The 18,263-nt window shown below is 47.3% G+C and overlaps 1 protein-coding gene across 1 annotated transcript in view; it reads right to left on the bottom strand.

The window, feature by feature from the left end:
* LOC138359459 (S-antigen protein-like) overlaps window positions 1–272 on the bottom strand; it is a 55,060-nt gene extending 54,788 nt beyond the window's left edge. The window contains exon 1 of the mRNA XM_069318646.1: window positions 31–272. Within this exon, the coding sequence (XP_069174747.1) occupies window positions 31–272 (242 nt within the window). The remainder of the gene's footprint in view (window positions 1–30) is intronic.
* Between the last annotated feature and the right edge of the window lie 17,991 nt (window positions 273–18,263).

Genomic DNA, 18,263 nt, shown 5'->3' with positions numbered 1-18,263 from the left:
ACGGCCACCTGCTGAGAACGGGATATTTACGTTCGAACAAGCCAGGTGAGCGCCTCTGATAGGCTGTCGAGTATCCAGAATATGGAGGTAGAATCTCCTATGGCAAACTGGTGATTGAACCCGAGGTGGAGCCCCTTCTCGAGTAGAGAGTTAAAGGGGTTCGAGTACCGAATTCTGGGCGTTCGGATTAGCGAGTTGGGGGCGTTCGAAGTAGCAAGATAAGTGACCGCAATGATTCTGGCCGGGCCTCGGAGTCGCGTGTCAGGGGCCATGGCGAACGATGCCTCTTGAGTTAAGCTGAGTAAAAGCTTTAATAAAGAAAGTTCCGTGCCTCTTCCTGCATGGTTTATGATAGCAGTATATCTCGCAACACGTGATCCCGTGAGGTGAAACACCACTCCTTTTTAAGAGACGGAGGGAGAGGAGGGAGAGAGGGAGGGAGAGATTGATGAAGATATGGAGTAAGAGAGAGGTGGAGAGGTGTGGATTTAAAGCCAGAAGGTGCGAATGAGCTTGTTGAGAAGGAAAAGGAGAGGTATGATCATAGAGAGAGAGAGAGAGAGAGAGAGAGAGAGAGAGAGAGAGAGAGAGAGAGAGAGAGAGAGAAAGAGAAAGAGAGAAAGAGAGAGGGGATGTGTAAAACAGGTTAGGATGGGTGGGGGTGTAATGACAGGATAGGTTAGGAGGGGTGAGTTTCTAACAGCAGGATAGGTTAGGATGGGTGAGTGTCTAACAGCAGGATAGGTTAGGATGGGTGAGTGTCTAACAGCAGGATAGGTTAGGATGGGTGAGTGTCTAACAGCAGGACAGGTTAGGAGGGTAGAGTGTGAGAACAACATAAGACGAAGCAACAAGTAGCACTCCAGTTGGGTGCCGAGTAAAGGTTAATTGAGTTGGGGGTAAAAGAGAAATATAGAACCTACACAAACTCCCTCTTGGCTGTGTCCGCTGTGAAACCGAGCAGTTTTTCGCAGCTACACCTGCAAGTTTCATGCCAGGTGTTTCAGATGTAGCTGTGCCAGGTGTATCGATATTCACAGGGTGCCTGAGCAACGATGAGGCAAGAAGCCTTGTGCTTCTTTATGCTTGACTCAATCAGGGGACGACCCTTGCAATAAGCATATTATATATTCTGTTTCACTGTCACTGGTTTTTCTTTATCGATTCGGTATACAGTTTAGACCTGTTTTCTTGTGTATCATCTTCTGTCCTGTGTGGCAGTGAATATGAGCAGCATCCTCACTGTCTTGTGTGGCAGTGAATATGAGCAGCATCCTCACTGTCCTGTGTGGCAGTGAATATGAGCAGCATCCTCACTGTCCTGTGTGGCAGTGAATATGAGCAGCATCCTCACTGTCCTGTGTGGCAGTGAATATGAGCAGCATTCTTCACTGTCTTGTGTGGCAGTGAATATGAGCAGCATTCTTCACTGTCTTGTGTGGCAGTGAATATGAGCAGCATCCTCACTGTCTTGTGTGGCAGTGAATATGAGCAGCATCCTCACTGTCCTGTGTGGCAGTGAATATGAGCAGCATCCTCACTGTCCTGTGTGGCAGTGAATATGAGCAGCATCTTCACTGTCTTGTGTGGCAGTGAATATGAACAGCATCCTCACTGTCCTGTGTGGCAGTGAATATAAGCAGCATCCTCACTGTCCTGTGTGACAGTGAATATGAGCAGCATCCTCACTGTCCTGTGTGGCAGTGAATATGAGCAGCATCTTCACTGTCTTGCGTGGCAGTGAATATGAGCAGCATCCTCACTGTCCTGTGTGGCAGTGAATATAAGCAGCATCCTCACTGTCCTGTGTGACAGTGAATATGAGCAGCATCCTCACTGTCCTGTGTGGCAGTGAATATGAGCAGCATCTTCACTGTCTTGTGTGGCAGTGAATATGAGCAGCATCCTCACTGTCTTGTGTGGCAGTGAATATGAGCAGCATCCTCACTGTCCTGTGTGGCAGTGAATATGAGCAGCATCCTCACTGTCCTGTGTGGCAGTGAATATGAGCAGCATCCTCACTGTCTTGTGTGACAGTGAATATGAGCAACTTATTCTCTGCAATAAGACCTAACTGAATTACTCATAATGTGATTAATGGGATCAATAGCATATGATTATACGTAGTTTGAGGATTATATTTAAAGGCTAAATATTACTTCGGTTAATAATGTTGATCACAATCCCTGTTTTCACCTAAACCAATTGGGCTGGGTTTAGTTTTCTTAAGCAATGACTGAAGACGATTTACTGACGAGTTCCAGGAATTATTTTGCACAGGTTGAGTGAACAAACTTTGTAACCTGTTCACTGAATGTTCACCCCCGGTCTACGACCCAGTGGCACAGATGTTCACCCCCGGTCCACGACCCAATGGCACAGATGTTCACCCGGTTCACGACCCAATGACTAGCATATATGTAACTACATATATGTAGTTCCCAGAGACGTATTATGTAGCTTTGCACCATCACTCCGTAAAGGCAAGAGGCAGGATACATAAAGGTTACGAAAGCTTACACATTCAGAAGCACCACGAGGATATCTTGAGAGATTATCTTGAGATGATTTCGGGGCTTTAACGTCCCCGCGGCCCGGTCCTCGACCAGGCCTCCATTTTGTTACATATCCCCCGGGAAGCAGCCCGTAGCAGCTGTCTAACTCCCAGGTACCTATTTTTCTGCTAGGTAACAGGGGCATCAAGGTGAAAGAAACATTTTGCCCATTTGTCTCCGCCTCCACCGGGGATCGAACCCTGAACCTCATGACTACGAATCCGAAACGCTGTCCACCCAGCCGTCAGGTTACTGGAACATCTCGAATTCATGGTACGATAATTGGCTGGTGGCAGCAGAAAATGCACCAATAGCTGAAGAAGGAACTGTCGTAGCATACACGCAATCTATCACATATATATACACACACACCCACCCTGTATCACCACAGTGTATCACGTGTTATGTATCACCGATCGCCGACAAGACGCGGTCGTCCAAAGCATGTCGTTCCCCTCCCGACATTTATAGGCAATGTTCGGAAGCATTTGAAATATGAGAGGCTGTAAATTCCCTTAACATTTCACGTCTAAGAGGACCATATGTCTCCGAGGGGCCTCTGTAAGCGAGACTTCTCTTGGCATATACACACATTTCAGCCAGAAACTTGGGCGATGGATGGGGCGTATTTTTCTGGTCCCCTGTCGCTGTTGTGGGGATATTTTAGCCTCCGCCACTATGAATCAGACTTTGTCGCACAGGGTAATGGCTTTATTGCAAGAGGTAGTGGCCGTGTTGCAGGTGGGAATAGCGGAGTTGCAGGTGTGTTTTGGTTCTTGCCGGTGTGTTTGCATTGTTGCAGGTGGGAATAGCCTTGTTGCAGGTGTGTTTTGGTTCTTGCAGGTGTGTTTGCATTGTTGCAGGTGGGAATAGCCTTGTTGCAGGTGTGTTTTGGTTCTTGCCGGTGTGTTTGCATTGTTGCAGGTGGGAATAGCCTTATTGCAGGTGTGTTTTGGTTCTTGCAGGTGTGTTTGCATTGTTGCAGGTGGGAATAGCCTTGTTGCAGGTGTGTTTTGGTTCTTGCCGGTGTTTTTTGCATTGTTGCAGGTGGGAATAGCGTAGTTGCAGGTGTGTTTTGGTTCTTGCCGGTGTGTTTGCATTGTTGCAGGTGGGAATAGCCTTGCTGTAAGAGGTTATAGCTTTATGGCAAGATGTAATAACTATATTGCATTAGGTAATGACTTTTGATGCGGGAGATTATACTTTCGAAACAAGAGTTAATAGATTTGTTGCAAGAATATCTTGGTTGCAGGAGGGTTGTGGTTTGTTGCTGGAGGAGGTAACAGTTTTACATGAAGATTACGAGGGGGTATTAGTGAGATTTTTGACATTTGTCATTGCACATGTTAGGCCTATGCTGAGGTGCTCTCAAAGTCGAATTACTGACCCGCACCAGGATCCAACCCCACAAGAAGCTGACTTGTGGGTGCTCACTAGCTAGGTGAACAGAGGCATTTGGCGATAGGAAACTTGCCCCGTCATTTCTGTCCCGCCCGGGATTCGAACCCGGGATTCTCGATTGTGAGTTGAGAACGAACCCCGACTGTATTCGCTCTGTCACTAATAGGTGAAAACGATCAGATTGATTGGCTATCGGGGAAGGAATGGCGCCCAACCACTTGGATGGTCGGGGATTGAACGCCGACCTGCATGAAGCGAGACCGTCGCTCTACCGTCCAGTCCAAGTGTTTGGACAAATATTATAATAAATCAGCTGTCTCTGGCTGTAACAATCAAATTAGGGGCCAGATTCATGAAGCAGTTACGCAAGCACTTACGAACCTGTACATCTTTTTTCAATCTTTGGCGGCTTTGTTTACAATTATTAAACAGTTAATGAGCTCCGAAGCACCAGGAGGCTGTTTATAACAATAACAACAGTTGATTGGCAAGTTTTCATGCTTGTAAACTGTTTAATAAATGTAACCAAAGCCGTCAAAGATTGAGGAAAGATGTACAGGTTCGTAAGTACTTGAGTAACTGCTTCGTGAATCTGGCCCCTGGCTCGGAATACGAATAGGATGGAATGAAGGAGAGGTTCCCAAGCAATTGGACGATGGGGTAACAAGCAGTGCCCAACCTGAAGTGGGCTGCGGGAGTGCTTGACCCGAGGTCAACCTTGACTCGTGATATCATGCTCCAACAGACTATGGCGCTTGATGGAGCGTGCCTGACGTATCCACAACAACCTGGTTGGTCCAGCACTAACAAGTCCAATTTCCTCTTGAGCACGTCCATCCTTGCACCAGGAAAATTTCTTATGATTGCTGGGAGAGAATTGAATAGCCGCGTGACTCCAGATTCACGAAGCAGTTACGCAAGTACTTACTAACGTGTACATCTTTCCTCAATCTTTGACGGCTTTGGTTACATTTATTAAACAGTTTACAAGCATGAAAACTTGCCAATCAACTGTTGTTATTGTTATAAAAAGCCTCCTGGTCCTTCGGAGCTCATTAACTGTTTAATAATTGTAAACAAAGCCACCAAAGATTGAGAAAAGATGTACAGGTTCGTAAGTGCTTGCGTAACTGCTTCGTGAATCTATTCCCTGTGTTCCCACAGTGCTCTGATCTACGCCCACGGCGCCTCTGTTCTACGGTTCCTGCCATATTTGCCTCTCCAGTAGGATATTTTACTGTGCCAGTTTGGGACCTCATGGCCTTTCAGTTGTTGTTATAGATTCAGCTACTCGGAACAAGTTCCAAGTAGCACGGGCTATGGTGAGCCCGTAACTTACCTGGCACAGGAGCGGGGCAAGTAGCACGGGCTATGGTGAGCCCGTAGTGGCCTTACCTGGCACAGGAGCGATGCTGGGGCCTTTCCGTATCTTCCTTGTGTATATTGTGAGATACTGCTCTCCTCTCCTGTCCAACCACTTGGGCTGGACGGTAGGGCGACGGTCTCGCATCATGCAGGTCGGCGTTCAATCCCCGACCGTCTAAGTGGTTGGGCACCATTTCTTCAACCCCCGTCTCATCCCAAATCCTTATCCTGACCCCTTCCAAGTGCTATATAGTCGTAATGGCCTGCCGCTTTCCTCCTCATAGTTCATTTCTTCCTTCTCTCGTCTCCATACTAGAGAGCACATTTTGAGAGCTTTGAGACGGTTCTAGTAATTTAGGAGCTTTATAGAGTCTGTGTGTAGCGTATATATTTTCTGCGCTCCTTCTATTTTAAAATTCTCTTCTGTCTGAATGGGGAAGCGAGAATCATCGGGGATCGAACGCCGACCATGCAAGAAGCGAGAGCTTCACTCTCGCAAATTGTCCAAGTTGACGCGTGCGAGGAACACCATATTGGTGTCTTGTTGATTTGACCTTACAAGTGGTTGGGGAGGAGGAGGAGGAAGGGATGTCTGTGTAGTGTGTCGGAGGATCAAGGCGTTGTCTTCGCGATGACATCGACTTCGAGGCTATTCTTCGCGATGACATCGACTTCGAGGCTACTCTTCGCGATGACATCGACTTCGAGGCTACTCTTCGCGATGACATCGACTTCGAGGCTACTCTTCGCGATGACATCGACTTCGAGGCTACTCTTCGCGATGACATCGACTTCGAGGCTACTCTTCGCGATGACATCGACTTCGAGGCTACTCTTCGCGATGACATCGACTTCGAGGCTACTCTTCGCGATGACATCGACTTCGAGGCTACTCTTCGCGATGACATCGACTTCGAGGCTACTCTTCGTGATGACATCGACTTCGAGGCTACTCTTCGCGATGACATCGACTTCGAGGCTACTCTTCGCGATGACATCGACTTCGAGGCTACTCTTCGCGATGACATCGACTTCGAGGCTACTCTTCGCGATGACATCGACTTCGAGGCTACTCTTCGCGATGACATCGACTTCGAGGCTACTCTTCGCGATGACATCGACTTCGAGGCTACTCTTCGCGATGACATCGACTTCGAGGCTACTCTTCACGATGACATCGACTTCGAGGCTACTCTTCGCGATGACATCGACTTCGAGGCTACTCTACGTGATAACATCGACTTCGAAGCTAATCTTCGTTCTAACATCGATGATACGAAACACTACTACGGACGTGCCATAGCGGCAGCAGGGATTCACATCACCTACTGGTGTATCAGCAGAGAAGAGAGCAGGACTCTGCTGACACGTCTGCGAGAGTCAGCAGAAGGACCGTGTCACCTCCAGCAGACACTTCACGAGTCTTGCATAATGAATGAGATTCCAAGTGACAGCTTTAGTGCTGTAGTCGACGAGGAGTTCTATATGTAAATTACCACATGTGTTTTGTGAGGATGTTAAGTAATTTTTTTTTTGGTGTGTGTGTTGGGAGCACTTTGATATGAACAGGGCATTGAGACTCTAATGAGATGATGAGTTGAACGACGCACGGCCCGTTTGGAGGGAAAATGCGCACTCTCTCTCTCTCTCTCTCTCTCTCTCTCTCTCTCTCTCTCTCTCTCTCTCTCTCTCTCTCTCTCTCTCTCTCTCTCTCTCTCTCTCTCTCTCTCTCTTTCTCTCTACCCAACCACTTGGGCCTGGACGCTAGAGCGACGGTCTCGCTTCATGCAGGTCAGCGTTCAATCTCCGACCGTCCAAGTGGTTGGGCACCATTTCTTCCCCATGTCCCATCCCAAATCCTTATCCTGACCCCCTTTCCAGTGCTGTACAGTCGTAATGGCTTGGCCCTTTCCCCATGACAGATCACAGTTCTCTCTCTCTCTCTCTCTCTCTCTCTCTCTCTCTCTCTCTCTCTCTCTCTCTCTCTCTCTCTCTCTCTCTCTCTCTCTCTCTCTCTCTCTCTGATATTGGCATAGCGTCTGGCACCGTCTTAGTGATGATTGCCTCAACCTGCTGCTGCAGTCAGGGGACTTAAAGCGTGTTTGTTTGTCTTGCTCGAGAGCGAGAGTACATTGAAATGGACGATATTGTTCCGGGGACGTAATTATAAACCTGTAGTGCACTTCCGGCTCTTCCGGCTCAGGAGAGTAAGCAGGCAGCCGGCTGTGCTTGGGCAGGAGGGGTGAGCATATATATATATATATATATATATATATATATATATATATATATATATGTCGTACCTAGTAGCCAGAACGCCCTTCTCAGCCTACTATTCAAGGCCCGATTTGCCTAATAAGCCAAGTTTTCATGAATTAATATATTTTCTCTAATTTTTTTCTTATGAAATGATAAAGCTACCCATTTCATTATGTATGAGGTCATTTTTTTTTATTGGAGTTAAAATTAACGTAGATATATGACCGAACCTAACCAACCCTACCTAACCTAACCTAACCTATCTTTATAGGTTAGGTTAGGTTAGGTAGCCGAAAAAGTTAGGTTAGGTTAGGTAGGTTAGGTAGTCGAAAAACAATTAATTCATGAAAACTTGGCTTATTAGGCAAATCAGGCCTTGTATAGTAGGCTGAGAAGTGCGTTCTGGCTACTAGGTACGACATATATATATATATATATATATATATATATATATATATATATATATATATATATATATATATATATATATATATATATATATATTGCTAATTTTCTGTAGCTAATAACACATCACATTGTTTCTTTCCCACAGGTAAGAGCGAAGGTGTCGTCAATCCATCGTGATTTCTACTTCTAATTCTAAGGTAAACAAATATACTAATTGTATTTACATTGTTTTGATTCCGTTGTTTGTGTCTGAGTATGAGCAGGGGAAGGGGGGGGGGCAGGTGTGGCGGCTCCACATGTGTTGATTATTTGGGTGTTTGGGTGTCGTGGTTTTAGCGATAATTCAGTCGGTACATTAGAGAAATATTGCTTTGAAAGGCGGGGTCCAAGAGCTAACAGCTCAATCCTGCAGGCACAAGTATGTGAATTCACAGGTCTGCGTGAATGATTACTTAACAGTTTTGAGAAACAGACTGGAGCATTGATGCACATTACTCTGGGAGCATTGATACAAAATTCTCTGGGAGCATTGATACAAAATACTCTGGGAGCATTGATGCAAAATACTCTGGGAGCATTGATGCAAAATACTCTGGGAGCATTGATGCAAAATACTTTGGAGCATTGATGAACAATACTCTGGGAGCATTGATACAAAATACTCTGGGAGCATTGATGCAAAATACTCTGGGAGCATTGATGCAAAATACTCTGGGAGCATTGATGCAAAATACTCTGGGAGCATTGATGCAAAAGACTTTGGAGCATTGATGAACAATACTCTGGGAGCATTGATACAAAATACTCTGGGAGCATTGATGCAAAATACTCTGGGAGCATTGATGCAAAATACTTTGGAGCATTGATGAACAATACTCTGGGAGCATTGATGCACAATACTCTGGGAGCATTGATGAACAATACTCTGGGAGCATTGATGAACAATACTCTGGGAGCATTGATGAACAATACTCTGGGAGCATTGATGCACAATACTCTGGGAGCATTGATGAACAATACTCTGGGAGCATTGATGAACAATACTCTGGGAGCATTGATAAACAATACTCTGGGAGCATTGATGAACAATACTCTGGGAGCATTGATGCACAATACTCTGGGAGCATTGATGAACAATACTCTGGGAGCATTGATGCACAATACTCTGGGAGCATTGATGAACAATACTCTGGGAGCATTGATGAACAATACTCTGGGAGCATTGATGCACAATACTCTGGGAGCATTGATGAACAATACTCTGGGAGCATTGATGCACAATACTCTGGGAGCATTGATACAAAATTAGTGACTGAAAGACTATAATAATACTGAATCACCTGAGCGTGCCGGTTAATGAGTACGGAGCGTCGTACAAGGCGGGGGGGGGGGGGGGGTGATAGTGGAGTTCATTCATGAATTCAGATGTAAACACAATCAGCTGGGCTCGCGTGTACGTGTACCTTTAAATGGCTCGAAGGGTCGGACAAAACATGATAACATAGAATCAGATACTGAGGGGAATAGATGAGATAGAGACAATAGAGGCAGCTAGGCTTGCTTGAATCCTCTGGGGTGAACAGACTTTCAAAAGCCTGGGTGCTTGTTTGGGTGCCTGTTTGGGTGCTTGTTTTGGGTGCCTGTTTTGGGTGCCTGTTTTGGGCGCCTGTTTTGGGTGCCTGTTTTGGGTGCCTGTTTTGGGTGCCTGTTTGGGTGCCTGTTTGGGTGCCTGTTTGGGTACCTGTTTTGGGTGCCTGTTTTGGGTGCCTGTTTTGGGTGCCTGTTTTGGGTGCCTGTTTGGGTGCCTGTTTTGGGTGCCTGTTTTGGGTGCCTGTTTTGGGTGCCTGTTTTGGGTGCCTGTTTGGGTGCCTGTTTTGGGTGCCTGTTTGGGTGCCTGTTTTGGGTACCTCATACAGGCAAGTCTTATAACCTGAAAAGCTGTATTTTTTAACTTTTTTACAAATTACAACACAAATTTACACGTTTGCTTTAAATTTACATTTTCATGTTCTTGATAGTAATTTACATAAAAATTTCATTTTTAATGGAAAAAAAAATCCTTTTAGGAAAATTTTGAGAGGTATATAATGTCTTCGGAGCATGAACGCGGGACTTGGGATGATGATCATTATAATTTTGATAAAAATTAATAATAAGATGATTAATTTTCATTATAGAGGGTGTACACGCCATTATAACCCTTAATTTGGGTTAATTACTAACACTACTTAAGACTTTTATAAAAGTAGAGCACCACTTTACACCACCTCCCAGCCCCGTCAGTTCAGGCGTAGACGGTAACTGTTAAGTGTCACGTGAGACAGACAGACAGATAGACAGCGCCAAGAACATCAAGGCGATAGATGTTTCGTTGTGACCATTGGAAGCGACGTTTCAACGTCTTGTGGAGCGGTTTAAGCAATGTTCAACATGCAATACCTGGGTTGCAAACCCGTTGTATTGCTAGGACTTCGCGAATAAATGTATTCTGAATTTGTGCTGTATCCTACAGCCTTGCACGCTAAGCTTGCCAGCTCCTTACTGGGCGGGCGCAAGCACAGTGCTTGCAAACAGGTACAGCAAACAATTCGTTGATTTTCTGATATTTTTCGCCAAAACATCTTTATATAGTAATTAAGTATTTGGATGCCTACAGCACACATTACTTTCCATTTCACTGTACCCGAGGCAGGGGGGGGGGGGATAGAGGCCTGACGGCTGAGTGGACAGCGCTCGGGTTTCGTAGTCCTGAGGTTCCGGGTTCGATCCCCGGTGGAGGCGGAAACAAATCGGTAGAGTTTATTTCATCCTGATGGTCTTGTTCAACTAGCAGTAAATAGGTACCTGGGAGTTAGACAGCTGCTACGTGCTGCTTCCTAAGGGGGGGGGGGGAGTAACAAAAAGGAGGCCTGGTCGAGGACCGGGCCGCGGGGACGCTAAGCCCCGAAATCATCTCAAGAAAACCCGTAGTCGATGGTCTGAGAAATAAGGAAATTAATGTCCAGAATTGTGTTATTAATTGCCGCGAACCATCGCGATAAAACGCTTCTAATTATGCATACATTAAGGCTTATAATGGAGTGAATATTTGGTGTGTGTGTGTGTACTCACCTAGTTGTGCTTGCGGGGGTTGAGCTCTGGGACCAGATTCACGAAGCAGTTACGCAAGCACTTACGAACGTGTCCATCTTTCCTCAATCTTTGACGGCTTTGTTTACATTTATTAAACAGTTTACAAGCATGAAAACTAGCCAATCAACTGTTGTTGTTGTTATAAACAGCCTCCTGGTGCTTCGGAGCTCATTAACTGTTTAACAATTGTAAACAAAGCCGCCAAAGATTGAGAAAAAGATCTACAGGCTCGTAAGTGCTTGCGTAACTGCTTCGTGAATCTGGCCCCTGGCTCTTTGGTCCCGCCTGTGTGTGTCCTCTGAGCGGTGGTGTGGAGCAGCAGTTGGGGAGAGTGGATTGAGAGGAGGATGGGGATGGTAAGTGGAGCACCACCAGGTGTGTCAACACAGATTGTGGCGTCTATATTGGTCTTCCTCCTCTGGGTTGTTGCACCTTGAGTGCAGGTTGTTAGCACATGTCTTTCTGTGCAGCGATGCGTCTCTAGGAGCGCATGTCCAGCCCGTCCTCCTAAGGTTTCCCCAACGTCAAGAAATTGTCGTATTAAAGTGTCATTATCTTAAGCTACCTGAGGACCTAAAACAGAAAACGGGACAGAATGTCATTTTTTGCGAGCCGCTGCCATTTTTTTTGTATTACGATTTTTGGGCTTTGGTTGAGTGTATGTCAAAATTCGACGTTCTGTTAGGCTGGGGCGTGGAGGATATATGGATGTGGTGTGTGAGGCTGGGGAGGTAGTGGTGGTTGTGGTTGGTGGTGGTGGTGGTGGTAGTGGTGGTGGTGGTTGTGGTTGGTGGTGGTGGTGGTGGTTGTGGTTGGTGGTGGTGGTGGTGGTAGTGGTGGTGGTGGTTGTGGTGGTGGTTGGTGGTTGGTGGTGGTGGTGGTGGTGGTGGTAGTAATGGTAATGGTGGTAGTGGTGGAGGTGGTTGGTGGTGGTGGTGGTTAGTGATAGTGGTTAGTGGTAGTGGTTAGTGTTGGTGGTTGTGGTGGTGGTTGTGGTGGAGTGGCCACCCACGACCCAGGTAACCAGCCCCAACCAACCAGCCAACCAACCAACCAACCATCCAGTGCTCGCTCTTAGCTTCCTGAAAACCATCATGAAAATAATTCAAGATATGTACTAACGAAAAGCTTACCACGCCGCATTGAAATATTAAAAGTCTCCATTAATCATATATCCTTAAATTCTCGAAAACCCAAAAATGGTGTTTTTCCTCCATTGAGAAGGCCTTGGAGCGCGGCCAAGAGCCCAACCCTCAATATTACATTCAGCTGGTCATATTCCACCTTTAAATATGGCTCCAAGTTATTTGATATTCGAGTAAGCTTTTTGGCTATGGCACCTTGGGTCACATTAAGCTGTGGCGCAGTGGTATTGCATGCTTGCCTCCACGCCGCGCGCTACATTTGATTTGGGTTCGAACCCTGGAACCCGGGGCAGATTCTCAACGCCCCTGTTCTCCCAGCAGTAATTGGAGACCTGGTTGTAAACCTTTGCAGTCCGGTCTCTTGGTTTGCCTCAACGTACAAAATTAGACGTATTATTTAAGCGGACGAGTTGATTAGCGCAATAAAGTGAATTATTGTTTAAGTCTTGTTTAGGCCTGACCTGACGGCTGAGTGGACAGCGCTCGGGATTCGTAGTCCTAAGGTTCCGGGTTCGATCCCCAATGGAGGCGGAACCAAATGGACAGAGTTTCTTTCGCCCTGATGCACCTGTTCACCTATCAATAAATAGCTACCTGGGAGTTAGACAGCTGCTACGGGCTGCTTCCTGGGGGGGGGGAGGGGGGTGTAACAAAAAGGAGGCCTGGTCGAGGACCGGGCCGCGGGGACGCTAAGCCCCGAAATCATCTCAAGATAACCTCAAGAATGTTCCAAATGTTCAAGAATGTTCCAAAAAAAGGCTCCAAATGTTCTGTGGTAATCTTGAGGTTATCTCGAGATGATTTCGGGGCTTAGCTTCCCCGCGGCCCGGTCCTCGACCAGGCCTCCTTTTTGTTACACATGAATCTTCGTAAATCTGGCCCCAGCCCTCTTGACCTCACCTCCCAGCCCTCTTGACCTCACCTCCCAGCCCTCTTGACCTCACCTCCCAGCCCTCTTGACCTCACCTCCCAGCCCTCTTGACCTCACCTCCCAGCCCTCTTGACCTCACCTCCCAGCCCTCTTGACCTCACCTCCCAGCCCTCTTGACCTCACCTCCCAGCCCTCTTGACCTTACCTCCCAGCCCTCTTAACCTCACCTCCCAGCCCTCTTGACCTCACCTCCCAGCCCTCTTAACCTCACCTCCCAGCCCTCTTGACCTCACCTCCCAGCCCTCTTGACCTCACCTCCCAGCCCTCTTGACCTCACCTCCCAGCCCTCTTAACCTCACCTCCCAGCCCTCTTGACCTCACCTCCCAGCCCTCTTAACCTCACCTCCCAGCCCTCTTGACCTCACCTCCCAGCCCTCTTGACCTCACCTCCCAGCCGTCTTGACCTCACCTCCCAGCCCTCTTGACCTCACCTCCCAGCCCTCTTGACCTCACCTCCCAGCCGTCTTGACCTCACCTCCCAGCCCTCTTGAACTTCTAGAACGTACTAGTGTAAATATTTCCTCCCAGCGAGTCTTCCCGCCAACCTTCCAGAGTCACGAGCGTATAACATGTCCACCATTACCGTGCCCAGGACGGTATAGACCCCGCCCTCACTGGCGTATACCCCCCCCCCCCTGCCCTACCGGTGCCCATTCGCCCGTGAAGGGTATCAATCGACGATTTCCGACTGCGGTATAGGAAGCTTTTGACGTTTAATGTCGGCGGAGTTTCGTCGTGAACTGTCCAGTTTCCTTGTAATGTTCGCACGCTTCTCAGTTGCGTCAAACGTGTCGGGGACCTTCAGGTGAAACTGACGCGCATAACGGAGAGGCGTCTGCGTCTGTGTCTGCGTCTGCGTCTGCCAAGAAGAGCAAGTCACGGATGAGGCTACAGGGAAGAATTTTTGAAGTCTGGCTTTAATAAGTGTGAAAATGAAAAATATATTTGTTTAATATTTGCGGTGAAGTTCTTGTAAATGATGACTTGAAACCTTCAAAATTAAAAAGGTAATTAGATACTCAGCGTCCTGAGTTAATTGGAAAACAGGTAGAGCATTTTCCAAGGCCCAGGTGGATTTATGAGTCGAATTTCTTAGTAAATCAACCATTCTAACCGAGTTCAGCTAACTCTTATCCTCTGTCTTCTATCCGCCTGTCCTGTAGTTCTCTCCTTGTATTTTCTATCCACCTACCCTGGGACCAGGTCGACCCGTAAGCAAGTTGCACTCTTAAACACCTGTGTGGTCTTTATCAAACATGTTGTGACATATATAAACACCTGTTGAGGCCCCCCATACCTCGAGGAATTCATAACACATTTCATATATATGATATTACATATGTATATATGTGTGTATACGTATCATATGGGCAAGAATATTATCTATCATGCTACCTTTCTGTTTAGGCAAGCTGCTAGTAATATATTTGTGTTCATGATACACTTGAGTAAGCATATTGCGTGATACTTAACTGGGTTATGGAGGAAAAAGTTTGAAGAGTCGTGATGTGAAGAACGACCTCCAGAAACTCTCTAGGCGTTTTTATATTCCTTCCCGTGCAGGAGCCACCCATTCGTTGACCTTCATCTCTCCAAGATATCCCTCAACACAGGGCTACGCCCACGGCCCGCCCGTAGCGCCCCCCCCTAAGGTCACAAGATTTCAACTTTTTGCTGGCCATTGGGTCGCGGATGGGACGGGATCGCATGCGAAGAGTCAGCGGGCCAGCACGGCGCCAGAGACGCCTGACGGAAGAGGTAAATAAAATAGCATCAACCCTTTGCCAAATTTGGCGCCAATCATACGACCAGTTGGAAGAATTGACTTGCCAGCGTCTCTCAACCTGTGAAGGAACATGGCCGCCTGGAGTCTGTTGAAGTGAGGACGTGGAGCAAGGCTTGGTTAAGAGACGGATACAGGAGATGAATGGATATTCAGTGATGTAGTGTGGGAGGTCTTGTCCCAGTTCCTGCTCACAGAGTTTGCATCTGGAGTGCTCAGGACTGGGAGATCCGTCACCTGTTGCTACCTGCCACAGGTAACGGTAGCCACCTGCCACAGGTAACGGTAGCCACCTGTCACAGGTAACGGTAGCCACCTGTCACAGGTAACGGTAGCCACCTGTCACAGGCAACGGTATAGCCACCTGCCACAGGTAACGGTATAGCCACTTGCCACAGGTAACGGTAGCCACCTGCCACAGGTAACGGTATAGCCATCTGCCGCAGGTAACGGTATCCACCTGCCACAGGTAACGGTAACCCAACCTGATCCTGGCAACCACTGTATCTTACAGTCTAGTGGACGTTTTGTGCTGCCCATAAACATAGGTTTCGGATCAGACCAATTCATATCCTTTTATACTGATGCTTTCAGGCCTCTGGAAATGTAAATAAAGATGCAGAGGTTTCGTTAGTGTTGTAAATGTTCCATAAATCATCACTTCTGGCAGGGCTTGGACATCAAAGCAATCACAGTGTACAGTTGATTGATGACTTGAAAGATAATCCATTATAATTACAGTATATACGTAAAATAAAAAAAAAATCATAATTTTTATCTCACCACGCGGCAATTTTTGATGTTAGTATTCAGTAAAAAATAATCTTTGCTAAATAGTTGAAAAAAGAGGATATCACTTTTTTTGGGGGGGCGAGGGTGGGGGGGGGGGTACCCATATTCAGACAGTAGGTCACAATAACGGGGCTGAAAATGAGACATAACCCCCACATCTGAAAATATAGACAGAGACGACGTTTCGGTCCCCTTCTGTACAGGAGGTTACAACGTTTCAGTCCTTCCTGGACCATTCTGACGAAAGGAAAAATTTTAACCTTCTCCACCACCCTTCTTTGTGTCATTGTACTACTTGATAATGGTCCAGGGCGGACCACCGTGGTCCAGGACGGACCACCGTGGTCCAGGACGGACCATCATGGTCCAGGGCGGACCGAAACGTCAATTTCTTTAATTTCAGGTGTGTGTGTGTGTGTGTACATCAGCCAGGTGTGTGTTGGCACTTCAGGCCCTCCAGTTGGAACATTTATTGTGCGTGCAAATACCATGTGCGTGTGTGTGCGTGCCGTGTGCGTGTATATCGTGTGTGTACAAACACAGCATGGGGCCCTAAAAATTAAAACACCGTAAACTAGACGATGGTATTTAAATGTGACCTTTCTCTGAGGGATACATTCCTGACAAGGCATTGTCTAATGTCCACAAATACTGCAAGATACGGAATGTGTTTGTCAGTTCTGCAGGGAACATAAATTACTGTGAAGGGTTATTGAATGCACTTGCCACTCACTGTCACACTACGGTAGAATGACGGTTTCGCTTCATGCAGGTCGGCGTTCAATCCCCACGACTGTCCACAAGTGGTTGGGCACCATTCCTTTCCTTCCCCCCCCCCGTCCCATCCCAGATCCTTATCCTGACCCCTTCGTAACAAAGTTTAACGTTTGATGTGATTAAAGACACACTGCTTTACTACACGGGGAGAGAGACAGAGACAGAGAGAGACTTTCTCTGTCTCAGAAACACTCTTTGTCTCTGAGACAGAGACGGGATAGAGGAAGAAGCAGACTGAGAACAGCTTCATACTCACACGTGTAAATAACGAAAGCTAAGATAGTAAGGTAAAGAAAACAAAGGAGATGAAAGATGCGTGTTAGAGAGCGGTATTGTTGCCAGCTTCCTCCTTTGTTGCGCCTCGCTTACTCAATGTGGCGCGTCAGAAATATACGGAGTGATTAATGTTTCAGCGGCCGATGGGTACCTGTACCTGCTTGCTTGGCTTGGGGTACCTCTCTGCTTGGTCAGAAGTACCTCTGCTTGGTCAGAGGTACCTCTGCTTGGTCAGAGGTACCTCTGCTTGGCCCGAGGTACCTCTGCTTGAGCCGAAGTACCTTCCTGCCTATCGTGAGGTACAGGTACCTCTTACCTATCGTGATATACCAAATTGCTAGGATAATCACAGGATGGAGTACCCAATTGAACTTCAGGGCACGAGGGCATGGGGCATGAGGAGGTAGGAAACGGGTCTTGAAGCCCCTGAGGCTTGTATCCGAGGCACCGGAGAGGATGGAGGTGGTTGATGGGGCTTCAGGGAGGAATGGTATCACCTCTTGCATTGACTCTGTGAAGTGTGGCGCATGGAACTCGCCGCCGACTAAACCCGGGTTCGATCCCTGGCACGGGGTTGGTCGACTGGTCACCGATCCTCAACTCTTCGATCCGGTTGGCGGCGTGCTGTTGAGCAGCTGAGAGAGAGAGAGAGAGGGGGGGGGGGGATTCTCCGATTTATATACATCGTTAATGGAAAAATTCCTTTCCATGCGAGAAATTTGAGAAATTTCCCTTCAAAAGGAAGCAGGCTTTGGGGAGGATCCTAGCTGAGGTCCTAGGATCCTTCCTGGGGACCTACCTGGGGGGGGGGTCTAAGGGACTCTTTGAGGCCAACTGCTAGGTGAAAACCATTATCAACTATTATAATTTCCTCATAAGCCATTAGACGGTCGACGTCTCCTTCCCCCTTGACCCCAGGAGAGCTGGGACAAGAAGAGTTCCTAATGGAGTGTAAATACCACTCCAGCTATCCTAATTAGGCATCATTAGCCCAGTTGGACTGATATCCTTCGTCGCCAATGATTAAGAAAAAGAATTCAGCAATTCATGGCCAGGTGGTGGGAGCTGCAGCACCAGGTGTGGAGTATATGACAGGTGTGCCAGCAAGGTAACACCCAGGTACAGGTGTGGAGTATATGACAGGTGTGCCAGCAAGGTAACACCCAGGTACAGGTGTGGAGTATATGACAGGTGTGCCAGCAAGGTAACACCCAGGTACAGGTGTGGAGTATATGACAGGTGTGCCAGCAAGGTAACACCCAGGTACAGGTGTGGAGGGGCCCAGGTGGGCGACTTATCATTGGCTATTTCTTTTGCCACGAGAACCAGACTTTGCTTCATACTGCAGACGGATGGTTAAGTATTGCAACAAATACATCCTGCGGGCTCACCATAGCCCGTGCTACTTGGAACTTTTTGTTCCAGGTAGCGAATCTTTA

This window comes from Procambarus clarkii, chromosome 8, assembly GCF_040958095.1.
Source record: "Procambarus clarkii isolate CNS0578487 chromosome 8, FALCON_Pclarkii_2.0, whole genome shotgun sequence".
Taxonomy (NCBI): domain Eukaryota; kingdom Metazoa; phylum Arthropoda; class Malacostraca; order Decapoda; family Cambaridae; genus Procambarus; species Procambarus clarkii.
The sequence above is the reverse complement of the archived record's forward strand: the minus strand, read 5'-3'. Positions and strand labels throughout refer to the sequence as shown.